Consider the following 15,794-nt stretch of genomic DNA (forward strand, 5'->3'; position numbering starts at 1 on the left):
GGGGTGTAGAATAACAAAATAATACAATGACTCACCAAGAGTCTGCATTTAGTTAAAAAAATAAAATGAAGATAAACATGAAGAACTGCTATTCTTTTTGAAGACTGCAATGTTATCCCAAAGACCATTTTTCCTTTTAAAATACCAAATAGTAAAATTATGCATATATGTGTTTTTGTGCTTAAATATCATCAGTTAATGAAAAACAATAAGTCCTGAAATCCTGTCACTCTCCTTCCTTTCATCTCAAGATACCCAGGAAAGCATATGAGCGCTTACAGGCTTTGTTTCTTCAGGAATGAAATCATTAGATACATAATTTCTTTCCTAAACAGCTAAGGCAGCTGAAAGATGACACGCAGGAAGAAGAATGACAGAATGGCAGCACCAACGACCTGGACACATTCCGCCACTAGTGAGTTGGGACAATTTCCAAAAGTGAGAAATCTACCACCTCTTCAGAGCTCTCCTGTGCTCCATTCTGAAATGAGCTTAGGTGAATGTCTGAACAAGACAGGAAAACTGACATGGTAGAGAAGCGCTGTTCTGATCCCACGATCCCTGGGCTAATCCACTTCTCATTCCTCTAATGGCTCCCCTCTCCCAGCTGTAACCTCTGCTGGCTCAGTCCTGAACATGGTCCCCATCCCAGCAGCAAACAAGAGTTTTCTGTTCCCATCATGGCTTTCTGTCTGTTCCCAGAGAGTTCACCTGGCTCCCCTGCCATCCCCATCTCCAGCACCATTGACCACAGACACTCTGTTTAACTGATAAAGTTTCCATAATTCATGCTCCCACATTTGCTTATTTCTCAGCCTCTTTGCTAGTTAACAGGTATAAAATGCCTATAACATGTCAGGTACTGCATTCGAATTTCTATATGCATTATTTACTCTTCTCAGTAGCCTGAAAATTAGTTATATTCCTATGTCCATTCATTCAACAAACTAACCTGACATCTACTTATTAAGATAGTTTTTACTGAGTAGTTATTATGAGCCACACAATAAGCACTAGATAGAGATGAAAAAGATGTGAGTCCCAACAGTAGGCACACAGGAAGCTGAGGCCCTGAGGGTCAAGTAACTTATTTAAGGTCACATGGTTTTGTAATAAGAGTCCGAATCTGAAACCCAAGTGTCTGTTTCCAAGTCCACACTCTTTCCTGCACCACAATGGCTCTTAATGGGCCCCGTGTAAGTTCAGCCCATGCTTCTACAGAAAACGCCTCAAGCCACTCACCCCCAGGCCAGTTCAGAGAACCAACAGCCAATCCTCTAGGAAATCTCAACTTCCCACTTTCTACAGATCTATATCTCAGTCCAAACCCTACCTCTTTGCTATGAACACCTTAAACCACCAGTTTCTGTGACCGCTGAAAGCTGGAGGCTTGAATGTAAGAGTCTCCAATAAAACAACATCTGAATTATTTCCTGTCCTAAAATGAAGCAGCAACAAGCTAACTCTTGGATAAGCATCCATCTATGTGGCTGCTTTGGAAATGCAAAAAAAAAACCCTAACAGAGCGTCTTTTGACTAGCGTCCCACCAGTCAAACAGATCAAAAATTTGGTTCCCCCATACCTTCCAAAAACCAACAGATTTCACTTTGATTTCATTTTGCTTACATATAAATCTACCCAAACACTCATCTAGAAAATTGAATGTTAACTACCATAACTAACTCAACCAAAGCAACTCTACCTGGTAACATTTCCCTAAATTCTTAGGAAGGAAGTTTTGTAGCAATGTAATGAAAGACAGGAACATAAAATCTGCTATTTGGAGTTGTGCAAATGTAACTTAAATAGTTTTTGCCAACAGAATGAGTGTGTACTGAAGGCTACAATAAATGTCTTTCTGTTCATCATCCAAAATTGCCTGAAGCAGCTGAAAACATGAGGACGTACTCTCTGAGGCATCTCACATTACGAACTTTATAAAATGTTATGAAGATCACTGATAGGAAAATATCTCCTCAAGAAATAACATGTATGCAGCTTGTCAGTATAGTAGAAAAACAAATGTTTTTTGATAAATATTAGGTTTTTGAAATTCAACATAGCTAAGCAACATCTTCTATTACTTACCAGTTTTAGATCCTTAGAGGACAGCTTTGTGAACCATTGATTATATTCCAGAGCAGCAATGATAGGTATTAGATCCCTAGAAGCAGAAATAACAAAATAAATGAATGTGCTCTTGCAACAGCCACATTGGTACTTTATTTTTAATCCATGACATCCCCATTTACTTGTTAATTTCTATTATTTATATACAAACACACCATCCAGGCAAAAATATTTCAACTACTAGATGACAATTAAATTCTCTAGGACAGATCCTTCAGTATGATGTAAGCAGAATTCTTAAAAGCTGAAGTTAAATTAATTACCTCTAGGGACTCCGATTCCTATTTCCAAAGGAAAAGAGGATGGTAGCAGTATTTGCTTGTCTTACTTCTTTAATTTACTTCATAAATTTTTTATCTACATCAAGTATGTCATATAATCTCTAGTCAGAGGAATTTATAAAAGTGCAAGGATCGTGTCTAGACTGATAATAAGTGAAACAGATGGATCCCCAATGTATAGCAAGCATCCTACAACTATTTGGTAGTTTCTTGCAGATATTAACACTAATTATATACATGAGAGAGCCATGGAGTGAAGCTATTTGATCAGCGACCTGCCACCACTCTATTTTTCCTGCCTGATCTCCTATCACATGTCATAACTCATACTCAACCCCAAAAGCAGACAGTTCACTAACTCATCAAAACATATTATGCAATTTCACTATCAGAATTATCTTTAACTGCTATGGTTCAGCTACGAAAATCCACATGTCCTTCAGTGCCTGTATCATACACCCCTCTTCTGTAAGGTCTCCCTAGTCGTCCGGCCAGCATACTGCTTGCAACTCTAGTATTTATTTTATTCTATCTTTGTATTAGTTTGCTGCTTAAACATCAGTCCTTTACCATCTCTAAGTTCTTTGAAGACTAAGTCTCTTGTTTTAGTTTTGTGGCTTCAGTGAGGCCATATCAGTTTTATCCTTAGGGCAAATACAAGTAGCAAATACTTAAATTTTTAAGAAATAGAAAAGAAAGGCAGAAAGTAAAGAGAGAGCTAAAAATCAGCATTATTTCAGAGCTTGTAGGTACCAGGCCCTGTACTAGATCATCTCACTTAAAATCTGAAGACAATGTAGGAGGAGGTTAATTATCGCTTACATTTTACAGATGAAGAAATAGGTGTTCAGGGACATCTAGGCCACAGGGACAGGACTACAGTTGAAGCACAGAGTCTGATGCACCATGTGTACAGTTTCATTAGACATGCTTTTAAAAGGCAAAATGAGAGCCCGTACAGAAAACCGTGCAAAAAAAGTAGCAGTCTCAGTTATATGATTCCACATGCCATTTTCCTATTTTATTCACTTTAAGTTTCAGATTTAAAAAGAAAGTTTTAGATTAAAAAGCAAGCATGACAACTCTTTACACAATTGGTATGGTCTTCACTGTTTTCCTCTCTCTCCACTGACCAAGTGCTCAGAACAAGTCCCGGCTGCTCTCCCAGCGTCTCAGGACAAGCTATAGCTTCTCTGAGGGTGAATTCCGCCTCGTTACACAGCCTTCTCCTGTCCTGCTCCACTCAGGGACTACGGCAACATCCTCATCTCAGCTCCTTTTGTGGATTTAATGTCAAGTGGTGACTACACTTCAGAACCTCTGTATTGTGTATTCTATTCTATTGCTTGAGGTGAAGTACTGCTGGCTTTTGTCATAATGAATGAATTTTCAGGCACTGAAGAGCGCATCATTAACAGAACCAGGTTTTGTGTTAATGCAGTGGGTCAGGCAGCATCGTCTCCACACAAAATAGGAAAAAACCTTGAAAAAATATGCTGGTACATTAAAAGTGTAATACTTAATGACACCAGAAGTATAAACATTTAAAATTTTCAAAATACACAGCCGTCTAGGTGCATATCTGTGTGATACAGTCAATGACTGTAATTAGTAAAAACTGCATATAAAGTGATATAAATGGTTCCAAATCTAGACAATGTGTTTTTCTTAAGAGAAAAAAATATAGCAAAATGTTATAAGGACACCTTGCAAGGTGGTAGCATTAAAGGTGATGTAATTTTTTTTTTCTAACACAATTTATATATGATATTTTAAAATTTTTTGATGATCCATAATCTAAAAGAATTATGAAATTTTCTATGGACGATGTAAATAATATTTTATTTTAGGAAGAAAAATGTCCATGAAGATGATGGAGATTCGTGCACGTTGGCACGGTCTGCCTTCCCTGTTTCTCTAAATTACATGAATGCCTAGGCTTTTAATGTTAAAGACTAATTTGAAGGAAACAATCACATAGCTCAATGCGTTCAATAAATATTTATTTAGTACCTATTAACTACTAGGAAGGGTTATCAGACTCTGTTGAGTAGGGGGCATGTTCAAAATACCATAAGGACACAGGAGGACAGCAAGTACTTGAGACTGGAGCAGACAGGGAAGGGTCCGCAGGGCTTAAAAGATAGGAAGGGGCCAACCAGGCAGGAAATAGGGAATGGAGTATTTCAAGTAATTAGAAACAACATGTACAAAGGCATGGGAACTGGAAATGCCCAGCAACTCCATCCATTTACATAGTCAACATGTGCCAGCCATTGTGAATGAATCACTGGGCATGATGCAACCATGAACACAGCAAGATGGTCCCTCTGTTGATGACACTGACAGCCTGGCAGAACCTGGCAGAAGGCTCAGGAAATAAAAGCAGCTGTAATAGAGTGAGAGATAATCCCTATGGAGCAGGGCACTGTGAGATACTATGGTGTATAGCAGAGGAACATTGATCAGGAAAAGGTAGGTCAGGGAAGGGGTTCTTACAGGAAATTGTTAAGCTGCCTGAGATGAGGGAGTAGGATGGGACACATAATCTAGGCAGAAGAAATGGTCAACAGAGTATAATTATTACAACTGGTGGAGTAGGGGGAGAAGGGGAACGGTGATTGAAAATTGATTTACTCAGGTCTTCTAAGGAGAGGCAATGGCCTATTTCTTGAGCTAAGTGGTGAACACAGTGGTTAACTTTACAACTATGTGCATTCTAGTACATTTTCTAGTACTTTTCTCTAAGGAGACAAGTATGAGCATGGCCTTGGTAGCATTGTTCACGATAGTTATTAAACTAACCAAAATGACTGCTCAACAGTAGAATGGAAAAACTATACAATGTTATACATTAGAATAAAAAACAAAAGAAACTATAGCTACATACAGCCCGTGAAACCTCAGTTTCTCAGGTACTTAACACCTCTCTCTCAACCAAAGAATGGAGAGCTTTAAGTTTGAGAAGACCAAGTGTCTAGGAAGCACTTTTGCAAACACTTGTGGAAAGTCAAGGTCCGAACTAAGTGATGTTCAGGATTCCTAGCATTCATTACTCCAGGAACATCTAAGCCACCATGACAGCCAAACATAAAGGCCAGAACCAGGGAGACTCAGGTGTAGATACAACAAACAGTACCACAGCAATGATCGAAACTCTGATTTAGTCCCACTTACATAGAAAACACACAAGATAGTACATAACAAATTTCATTTCTGAGTTTACTTTCCTGGATGTGTGAACACACAAGCAAACCTTGGATAAATAGTTTGGCATTTACATGGACCTCCCAAATGCTGTGCTGACACCACCTCGCTACAAAGAAGTCCCCTGATTTCCCTGGTGGGATCTCTGTCAATGAGGACCAACCCTTTCACGGTTTTGCAAAGCACTGATTATATTACACAATGGAGAAAGGGTTCCAAGCACCAGTGCTTAGCATCTTGACAGATTTTCTCATGATGTAAAGTGGTTAACAGTTTTTTACCATTGGTCCATGGCATTTATTGTGCATCCCACTGTTTTGCTTTGACCTCCTAAGAGACTCTTAATAACCGTGTGACTTTAGGTTTGAAGAGTAAAGTTGGCCTTGAAGCCTGACAGCAGTTTAGGGAACCCCTGTGCAAGTCTTGGCAACATGGTGTTCTCTTGTACATTTCCACGTGACGCTTTCATCATTTTCTTAAAATATCAGCAAAAACATTCATAAGACGCCAAATCCTGAGAAGGAAGAGCTATGGAACCTCTAGAGCTTTAGAGCATAGAATTTTAGAACCACATGAAAGTGCCATTTTTTATATTGTGCTGGAGAGAAACAAGACAGTTAATATTCCCTAACCTTCTCCTGATGTAAATTTGTTACAAGCAGAGTTGCTTCTGTTATGGTTATTGTTATTAGTCTAGTCACCAGTTGGGGTTTACAATAAAAGTTGGGATCTTTATTTCTCATCTCAGTTGACAACCTCTAAATAAGCTAAACCTTCCCTTAAAACTCAAAAGAACCAACAATAGCATCATAGGAAAAAAAGCATGAACTAGTCTCTGGAAATCCAAAATATTCTGTAATAAAGGGATGATGTAACTCTAATTCTTTTTTGTTCAAATTAAGAAAACCGGTCACTTTACACAGTTTTTGTTTAAATAGGACAAGCCTTTTAGAATATAAAAATAGCAAGCATATATTTAAACAGTTTTATGTACTGGTATGAAGTGTTTTAAATACATTAATCCATGTAGTCCTCCCAATAGTCCAGGAGGATGGACCAACATTAACATCATTTTACAGATGAAGACCCCAAGGCACAGAGAGGTCAGAGAGCCACCCACGGTCGCAGAGTTAGTCTGGGCAGAGCCATGCTTCATACCAGGCACTGTGTCTCATGAGCTCCTTGTCTAACGACTGAGGACTAACCTGCTTTCCATATTGTCAAGAGTCTCCGACCTACACTACAGAAAAGTCCAGGGTTTTCAGATCAAAGATTCCAAAACCTTTTTTCATCACGGTCAAAGACACACTCAGTTTCTAATTTGAAAGTTAATACCAAGATGTATTCCGAAGTGAAGTGATTTCACAAATAATGATAGTGCTCATGTTGCTTTGGACATCAAAAATAAACTGCTAATATTTGGGGACTATTTTAAAAAAGGTAAAATGCAAAAACAAAGAAATCTAAATCACTTGTCAAATTCTTTGCTACGTTAGATTCTAGATTCTTGACTTCCCTGGGGTAGCAGTTCCTACCTCATCTTTTTGATCTGTATGATTTCATAAGAATTTAACTTTTCCAGTTATTATTTTCAGGCCAGATTTCCCTCCCTACTCCCTTTCCCAGGCCCACCTCCTCCCTGAAATTATAAAAACACTGTAACTTTTAAACAGACAGTGTGAAATACTCCAGGAAAGTATTAAAGAATAAAAATAATTGACAGAATTGAAGGATGTCTAGCAAGCCCCATAATCTACAAGGTGGAAAAAGCAGAGGTAGAAAGCAACATTCCAGTGAACAGCATCATGATTGTGTGTAGTACATCTACACACCATGGGAGTGAAGGTTTCCCCTAATAAATCTCACCAACATTCAAAGGCTCAAAGGAGGTGTTTCATGCAAGAATGCAGTCTGGCCGCTCCATATGCTTCCTGCATGTGCATGATGGAATATGGAAAGGCTGGTAAAACTCAGAGCCACAGCAATATCTTCCTGACTTACTCATTTGATAGCTTCTCTGGGGATAATTTGGACTTTTCTCCTCTATATCGAATTTGAAAATGGGAGTTGGAGAGCTTTAAAAAGTTTAAAATGTTATGGATTAGCTATTCCTCCCTGATACCCTCATTTATACAGAGATATGACCTCTTTATTATTATTAGGTGATTAGTTGGACTACTCACCAGCCCTATGAAGACTATGACACGAAACACTGCAGAGGAGGATACTGCCAGATGTTTAAGAGCGGTCTCTAAACTTTTTGATCATTCCCTCTTGACTGAAAACTATTTTGAGTACGCATCTTCCCAAAAATCTGTGTTTACGTACTACTGTCATAATATATTAGTGTAAAACATATATACACAAATAAAATGGATGAGAAAAATATAAACATAAAACAATCCCTACTATTTTTTTGATGTTTCTCCAATATATCATTAATTTATTCACCACCGGGTCCACCTGACCCAGGCTAGGAACCAAGTTTTACAAAATTATTTACAGAAGTTTTTGAATGGAAACGGAAGCTAATGCTATTTGCACCTGATTCCACATTGTGAACAGCGTTTCTTCTTTTTTAAATGAGGGTACGCATATGATAATTATTGGCACTATATGTTAGCGAACTCCAGCTCAACACGTGGCCTATTTAACCTCTTCTCTTTCACCGCCAATTTGCCTAATTCCTCCATTGTTTATTTTGTTTTTTAGATCATAAATATATGAAATTATATGAAAATATATGAAATTATATGAAATTATTTGTCTTTCTCTGCCTGATCAATAAGTTCAGTAGTGACATTTAACAGATGTCATTTCCCCTATTGTGTAACAGCAAAATATTTGGAAGCTATGCATAACTCAGTGAGTCAGTATTTTCTAAAAGACCTGGGAGGAATGCTGCATAACCATGTACAGGTAAGATCACTCAAAGCACAAGATAGACCAAATGGGTTTTAATGGAAAACACAACCAGTTCATTGATATGGTCTCAGACGTTGCAAATGATCTTTAAGAAACCATCACTTGTTGAGTTTAGGTGAAGAATCCAATAAAAATATCCATAATTCTGTGAAAAGGCTATTAAAAATATTCCCTTTTCTAATTATGTGTTTCCATAAGGCTGGATTTTCTATACATAATTTAGTCAAAGTAACAAATCATAACAGATTGAATACAGAGGCAAATATGAGAACCCAGCTGTCTTCTTCTAAGTCAGAAACTAAACAGATCTGCAAAAAGGAAAACTAGTGCCACTCTTCTTGCTGACTTATTTTTGTTTTTGAAAATAGTTATTTTTCATTAAAATGGTATCTCTGTTAGCATGTAATGGATTTATTTATTTTTAAAGGAATTAATTTAAAAATTTATAATTTTAGTTTTAATTTCTACTATGACAAATGCCAAAAGCTGTGACCCGCGAAAATAATTATTTAATAATTTTTAAGACACGAAAGGAGCCAGGGACCAAAATCATTGAGATTTGATGCTGTAGGCCCACCTTCTCCTACCTTAGTCTACATGCAATTCTGTTTTAATTGAAAATTTCAAACCAAAATATTTTCCCTTTTTGTCTGTCAGTTCACTTTTTCATGAGTTATACAGGAAACATCTTCTTTAAATGTGGTTATGAATTTCCTTCATGTGTAGGGAGAGGGAGACCATATCCGGACAGGAGAAGACTGCCTGTTCTCTCAAAAGGAAACGAATCCAAGCTTGAGATTCAGGGTTTTAGGCGCTTCAGCCACAACTACAGACACGGCTCCACCCTCCCTCACGGACCCAGGCCTTGCAGACAGGAGCGCAACCCACCAAGGATACTTTTTCTTGGTTCAATTCAGGCTAGAACTCTTCAGAGACCCCACTATGATTCTGGATTTCTGGCCAGGTGAGTGGAAGAATCATTTGACATGGTACTCTGGGGTAAGAAGAGGTAATAATGCTCTCTGTAATCCTAATTGCCCAAATGGCATAAAAGGTACAGGTGAAATACCGGACTTCCTTCTCTCAATTCCAAGCACAGAGAAAAGACTTATTGGGCCAGGGTTCACTGGGGGAGGGCTGATATCTGTCCACCCCGCAGCACATCTGGGGTTGAGAAGATTGGGCTGGGCCAGGAAACATTACCAGAAAAGACATTCAGGGTAAGGGGTGTAAGATAACTCAGATCTGTCCTTGCAGAGAGAAGGGAGAACTGAACGAAGCTTTTCTCTGGGACCTGATCACACTAGCCACAGCCCCGAATACATTAAAGTCACTCTCATAAAACCTAAAAGTTTCTCAAATAACTTGTCACAGGTGTCACAGTTTTATTATCACTATCATAAGGCAGACATTGGCTAACTGATTCCCACCAATATCTGCATGTATACCTAGTAATCCCTGATTCATAAAGAAACTGTGAAGTAAGTCCTTTGTTAGGATTTCAGCACAAAATTTCCTCCTAGGAAAAAATTGTTCTAAATGGCAACTAGTTAAAAGAGAGCTATATTTTATATGCAGGCCAGATTAAATAGACTTTGCAAGCTGGTATAAGAACCTAAGAATTACATTGTTTCCATGGGAAAAGCACATTTTTAACTATAGACTCTCCATTTGAGGTATAAACGGCACTCCCATGCCAAAGCATTCGTAGTGACAAACACATTTGAAACTATTAGTTGAAAGGCAAAATCCAGAGATTCCTAGATTCTCTTATTCCTCTTATAAAAGGATTCTCTGGAGACAAGGTATAAGGTACATCCCTCAGTGTCAGCAGAGAAGTGCAGCTCTGAAAGCATAGAGTAGAAGAAAAAAAAGGAAATAAAGAAGAAAACAGCTCACCTGTGGTCAAGATGACTGAAGTCCTGTAAATTCAATTCCCGGGTGTCTTGTGTCAGATAAATTGTATCCACATCCTATTTGAAATATAAATCGGTCATGTAAATAGTCCACATAAATGACCGGGGAAGCAAGAGAGATGCAAAGAGAATCAGACAATGACATAGGCAGATTTTTATGTAATCTAAGTAAGGAAGATTGTAAACAAAAAATGAATGGTGGGAAAAAGAAAGAAAAATAATCCAGCCAAATATTGGAATACTCTCCTGGTATGTATGTGTGTGTAAGTGTGTGTGCATGTGTGCACGCTCATGCACACTAAACACTTACCCATTGCACTTCTTCCCTATATGGAAACCCCAGCCAGTCGCAAACACAGGCATACATCTGAGAAAATCCACCTGAAACACACAACAGAAATGTGACAGTATTTTTGGCTAAATAATTTTTAAATTAAAATTTAAAAGCTTAAATATGGCTGATGTCAACACGGCTGATCATTCTTTCTGTCTGAAAAAACAACCAAGATTCTCCTCCCTGTTCTATAGTAAGTACATAACAGAATGCAATACAGCTTATATATAGAACTTCTGTCCACCAATCAAGCCTGTGCAGTGCTAATTACACCTTAAAACTAATTGTACCTTTACAGTAGTATGCTAGAAATAGACTTCACTTCCTGGCCAGGGGACATCATGCAGCCACTTATATTTTGGTTTTAAAATGCATGCTCACCACAGGGGCCCTGCTCAGACACGGTCTGGCTGTCCCACAGAGCCTGGAGACTGGCCAGTCGCTCAGATGGCTCCATGGATACCTTTTTCATGATTCTCCTGTAAGGTCAATAAGAAGAACAATGAACTTCAAAAATCAAGTGTTTTGAACTGCTTTAGAAATCTATTTTGTGATATGCCTTTTTTTCAAAGAGGTGTTGCTTAAATTTTGGTAAATATAATTCTATTTTTTTAATATTAGCTGAAAATCTACAGGAAATTCATAATAAACCCCTTCATTTAGCTTCCCTTTATAAGCTAAAGGCATCTAGTAATGTAAATTGTCTCCATGTTATTTAGTTGTTTTATAACATTAGAGTTTATAGAAATAGTTAGAAGATAGTGCGTTCTACTTAGAACTGTTATTCCGTGTATAGTAAATATAAATTTCTAATTTTTAAAGAATTAAAGTACAAAGCTCCTCCTCTATCCCTTTCACAGCACCCCATACGAGTGTCCACCAAGAAACTGGGCATCTCACGTTGGAAGAGTTGTTCCTTTCACTCTCTCCCCCATGGACTGTTACTCCTCTGGAGCAGAGGACCTATCTAACTCCCCTCACCCCCCAACCTGACAAAGGTCCTGCCCACACATGCAGCCGCGGGACATGCTGGTTAAAAGCACAGCCAACCACCATTATTTGCAGAACTGGCAAAATAAGAGGGATACTGACCAGAAGGTAAGAAATTAATACCTGTGGGATACTGACCAGAAGGTAAGAAATTAATACCTGTGAAGTTATCAGAACAACCCCTGGTGCATGGTCAGGTCTCCACAGATAGTAGTTGATGCTATCATAGTTATCACATAGGAAACATTTAATGAATAATTTGTGAATTCAGTAATTCAGCCACAAAATTGTATTACATGTCTACAGTCTGCAAAGACTACTTCCCAAGTACTAGGCAGGCACACAGCCATGAACAAAACAGATAGTGTCCCTGCCCTTAGCGAGAGCCAGACAAACAGGCAACACAAGAACAGAAGTGGTCATATAGGGGAAATTCAGGGCAAAAGGTGGGGATGAAGAAGAGGCACTTAACTCATTATCTGGTGGAGCAAGGGCAGTGCAGCACAGGGAGCTTGCAAGTGCTCCTTGGTATATGATAAATCTGCATGTACTAAGAGTAAAGGAGGAAGAAAGGGTTTATTAGGTGAAGCCTGGGGAGGAAGCGTTTCAGATAAAGGGAGAGCAAGTTCATGGAGAAGAGAAAGCTTGTGGTTACCAGAAACTGAATACAGTTCAAAAGAGTGGGCCAAAAACATGCCACAGGGATGGGTAACAGAGGAGTCTGGGAGCTCGGCAGGAACCAAGGCACGGAGATCCTTGGAGGTCAAATTAAGGGGTTTGGGTTTATTTTTAAAATGATGAGAAACCAGGAGAGCCTAAACAAGGATGACTAGATAAGCACTGTAAATAAATGCCTGGGGCCGGTGGACCAAACTTTGGTGATATAGAGAGAAATAACTTAGGAAATGACAAAGAAATTCCTATACCTGTAAGAACCTAGTGGGAGGGAAGGTCATGAGTTTTTGGTGGCACCACATTGGAGAGCTGAGAGATCTCAGCAGCCCATTGTGTGTGGAAAAGGGGTGGCTGGCTTGCTGCGGCATCACAGATTGTCCAGGCAGGCAGCCAGAGAAACAGCAGGGACAGAAGGAGCTGAGGATATGACAAGGCTGAACTGATGGACACTGCGGACTAAGCGGTCAGAAAGGGGAGGCAGGAAGGGGTGGAAGGAGGGGGATAAGCTGGGGCCCCCCCAAAAGTCCCTGTGCTGGTATATTCAAGGGAGAAAAACTGAGAGGCTATGGCTGTGACTGCACCATGGGAGAAGCTGTTCCAGAAGTTGACAAGGTCTAGGGCCTGGCCACAAGGGCACTGTGGAGGTGAAGGGGGCCTGGGCCGGGGGTGGGGGGATGGAGGGGTGTTGGGGAGGCTGCCAGCAGGTCGGAACTGCCCAGGGCCAGGCCATGACCCGGGTGCAAAGTGGTGAAGCACACATACTGTATGGCACAAAACATATTTTACTCCTTCTGTGATGTAAAAGCTCTCAGTCGTCATGAATGCCAATCACTGTGTTGGAGTAGAAGAAAATGTCCCCAGTTGTCTCCACTTTCTGACTGAATAGATTCCAAATAAACATGATAGAGACTGACAAGGTGCCTGCTGGCCTGTTCTGACAGAAAACCTCAAATAAATCCCAAAGCAGGTAAATACAAACATTGTGCTGGCATGGAAATATTCCTCCTTCTACTTTGAAATTTTTACGATTGAAGCATAATGAGGTATATAACCAATGGATTTCAAATGTCATAAATTCCTTCAAATTCTTGTGTAAATGCACAAGAACTCCAAGCGCGGCATGATCTTTCTCTGTTTTACCGGAAACACCAATCACTAAGTTCTATTATTCTAAAAGTCCTTAATGTGAGAACTAACTGTGGGTCTAAGAGGACATTCGCCATGGAAGTCATCATACAAAATCTGGCCATTTGGAATGGCTCATTTTGTTCAGTACTGTCCTCCAGGTATTTCAGTGGCACTATTTTCTAGCAACATCAAGACAGTGACACCAAATATGCAAAGAAACAGCAAAGGAGTTGAAAGCGGACCGAGGCATTTACACAGCTGAGTGACAGACATCTTGGACACAGAGGATGGACTTAGGTCTGACTTCATCTCAGATCACATTTCTCTTCTAAAATTCTTGCTTTACTTCTGCAGACTGCAGGGCATGCTATTTCAATGACACAGAATGAACTTTAGTTAGTCAAAAGCAGGAAGAAAACAAGGCAAAACTCTCTGGCAGGAAGCTGGTAGGATTAACCATAGGAAGATGGCAGTCTAGGGTCACAGAAATAAACAAATCTTCAGGGCAGATTTGGGAACCAGAGCCTCAATTTTACTCCAAGAACAACACTGGACATTCAGTCTCATGATAGGGGGAGTCAACTAGAGACCGAGGGGGGCAGCAGCTAGTGTGGACGTCTGCGTGAGCAAGGCCCTGCTGTGAGGACCCTGCACCTGGTGGGTTCTTCACCTTCAAAACCACTCTTCAAGTCATTCTGAGCTTTTCTAAGGAGCTCTACTTCCGTAACATCTCATTTTCCTTTTTCAAAGAACTAAACTTCCAGAAGGCGGCAACTGTTTATCTTTTCTAACACCATGCACAGAAACAGAGTTAGAGGAAAATCCATGCCACACACGTTGTTTTCTGTCTGTAGCTAAATAACAGCAATGAGCCCATCTGTGTGTGCATCACAGGGCACACGCAGACACAGAGAGTGTCAGACAGACAGACACAGGATTTGCTGTCAGAATAATTGTGAGGTAAATCAAACTCCTAGCAAACAGATGGGTCAGGCCTGCCACTTATGTGCAGGCAGTACTACATAGCTGAATCAATTCCATGTGCATTGTGTACATTAAATTTACACAAGATTCAGAAATAGTTTTATGTGGCAAGGAACAGTGAACTAGACGACGAGCACACCAGCTCTTTACGCAAATATCACGCTTAAATTAATGACTTCAAAAAATTCCGATTTTAATACACTAAATTAATTGATTTATTTAAAATTCACTTCCAATGCTCCTCCTATGTAATATGCAATTGTCTACAGAACAGTATATGTTTTAATGATGCAAATCACAGCACACCAGAATGTTACCACTGCTTTCGAAAAGTGAGGGGACTACCACAGTTTGTAAAAACCACCTTTCTTTTGTTTACATATTGACTCCTATTTTGACACTTTTCTTCACAATAATCTCACTTTTCATATTTCAATCAGCTTTTGACTTCATTTTTATTACAGTAGTAAAGAAACATTGTCCTAACATACCAAAGCTAACAGCCAACTTTCGAAAGTGTCACACATGAAAAAATAACGAAGCATAAGAAAAAAAATCATGTGAGAAGATTACTATTCTGTCACCTAAAGAGGATGTTACTATCTCATTAACAACAAAATAAATCAAATAACAGACATGCAATCAACTTACATATAAACAAATAATTTTAAAAAATCATAAACATCAAAGAAATCCCCTACAAACATCACCAATTTCCTTTCTGACTGCGCGGGCTTTCACTCCGATGCCTCTGGGTAACTGAATGCACAGCATATACAGCTAAAGCTTTTGAAGCACTATTAAAGCAGTTTCCATGAGTTAACTGAAATCCTCACGAAATCACAATAATAGCATTATCCCCATTTTATAGGTAAGGGCATGGAGCATTGAGAAGTGAGCTCTCTTGCCTAGAGTCTCGTCCCTGAAGGATCCAGCCAACCTGACATCTTCCAGTTCCACGTTGAGGCTCTCTCCACTCAAGTCCATAAAGCATGGCTGCAGAATTAATTTTCCCTAAGTGTAACAACTATCACCTTATTCTAAAAGTCAAAAACCTCCCCCAGCTCCCTGATGCCTCCGCAGTGGGACCCCACCCTTATCTCTCTCATACCTGCAGGCTCCCAATTCCAGATAGGTTAGGCTGCAGCTGCACCTGCCCTCCCTCTGCACTCCCAGTGTCCAGTTACAGTCTTGGCCATCTGACCACAGAACTCTCCCCAGGC

General features: G+C 39.5%; 1 protein-coding gene and 1 pseudogene across 9 annotated transcripts in view; both read right to left on the bottom strand.

The window, feature by feature from the left end:
- The window catches only part of LOC120598330 (protein N-terminal asparagine amidohydrolase-like), a 26,855-nt pseudogene extending 12,145 nt beyond the window's left edge, over positions 1–14,710 (bottom strand).
- CARMIL1 (capping protein regulator and myosin 1 linker 1) overlaps positions 1–15,794 on the bottom strand; it is a 261,243-nt gene that overhangs the window by 129,838 nt on the left and 115,611 nt on the right. For all 9 annotated transcript variants that reach the window (XM_039857089.1, XM_039857092.1, XM_039857088.1 and 6 more), the window contains 4 exons: positions 11,176–11,273; positions 10,771–10,841; positions 10,444–10,517; positions 2,090–2,165 (listed from right to left, as the gene is read on the bottom strand). In XM_039857089.1, the coding sequence (XP_039713023.1) occupies positions 2,090–2,165; positions 10,444–10,517; positions 10,771–10,841; positions 11,176–11,273 (319 nt within the window). The remainder of the gene's footprint in view (positions 1–2,089; positions 2,166–10,443; positions 10,518–10,770; positions 10,842–11,175; positions 11,274–15,794) is intronic.

This window comes from Pteropus medius, unplaced genomic scaffold (assembly GCF_902729225.1).
Source record: "Pteropus medius unplaced genomic scaffold, Ma_sr-lr_union100, whole genome shotgun sequence".
In the NCBI taxonomy this organism is placed as follows: Eukaryota; Metazoa; Chordata; class Mammalia; order Chiroptera; family Pteropodidae; genus Pteropus; species Pteropus medius.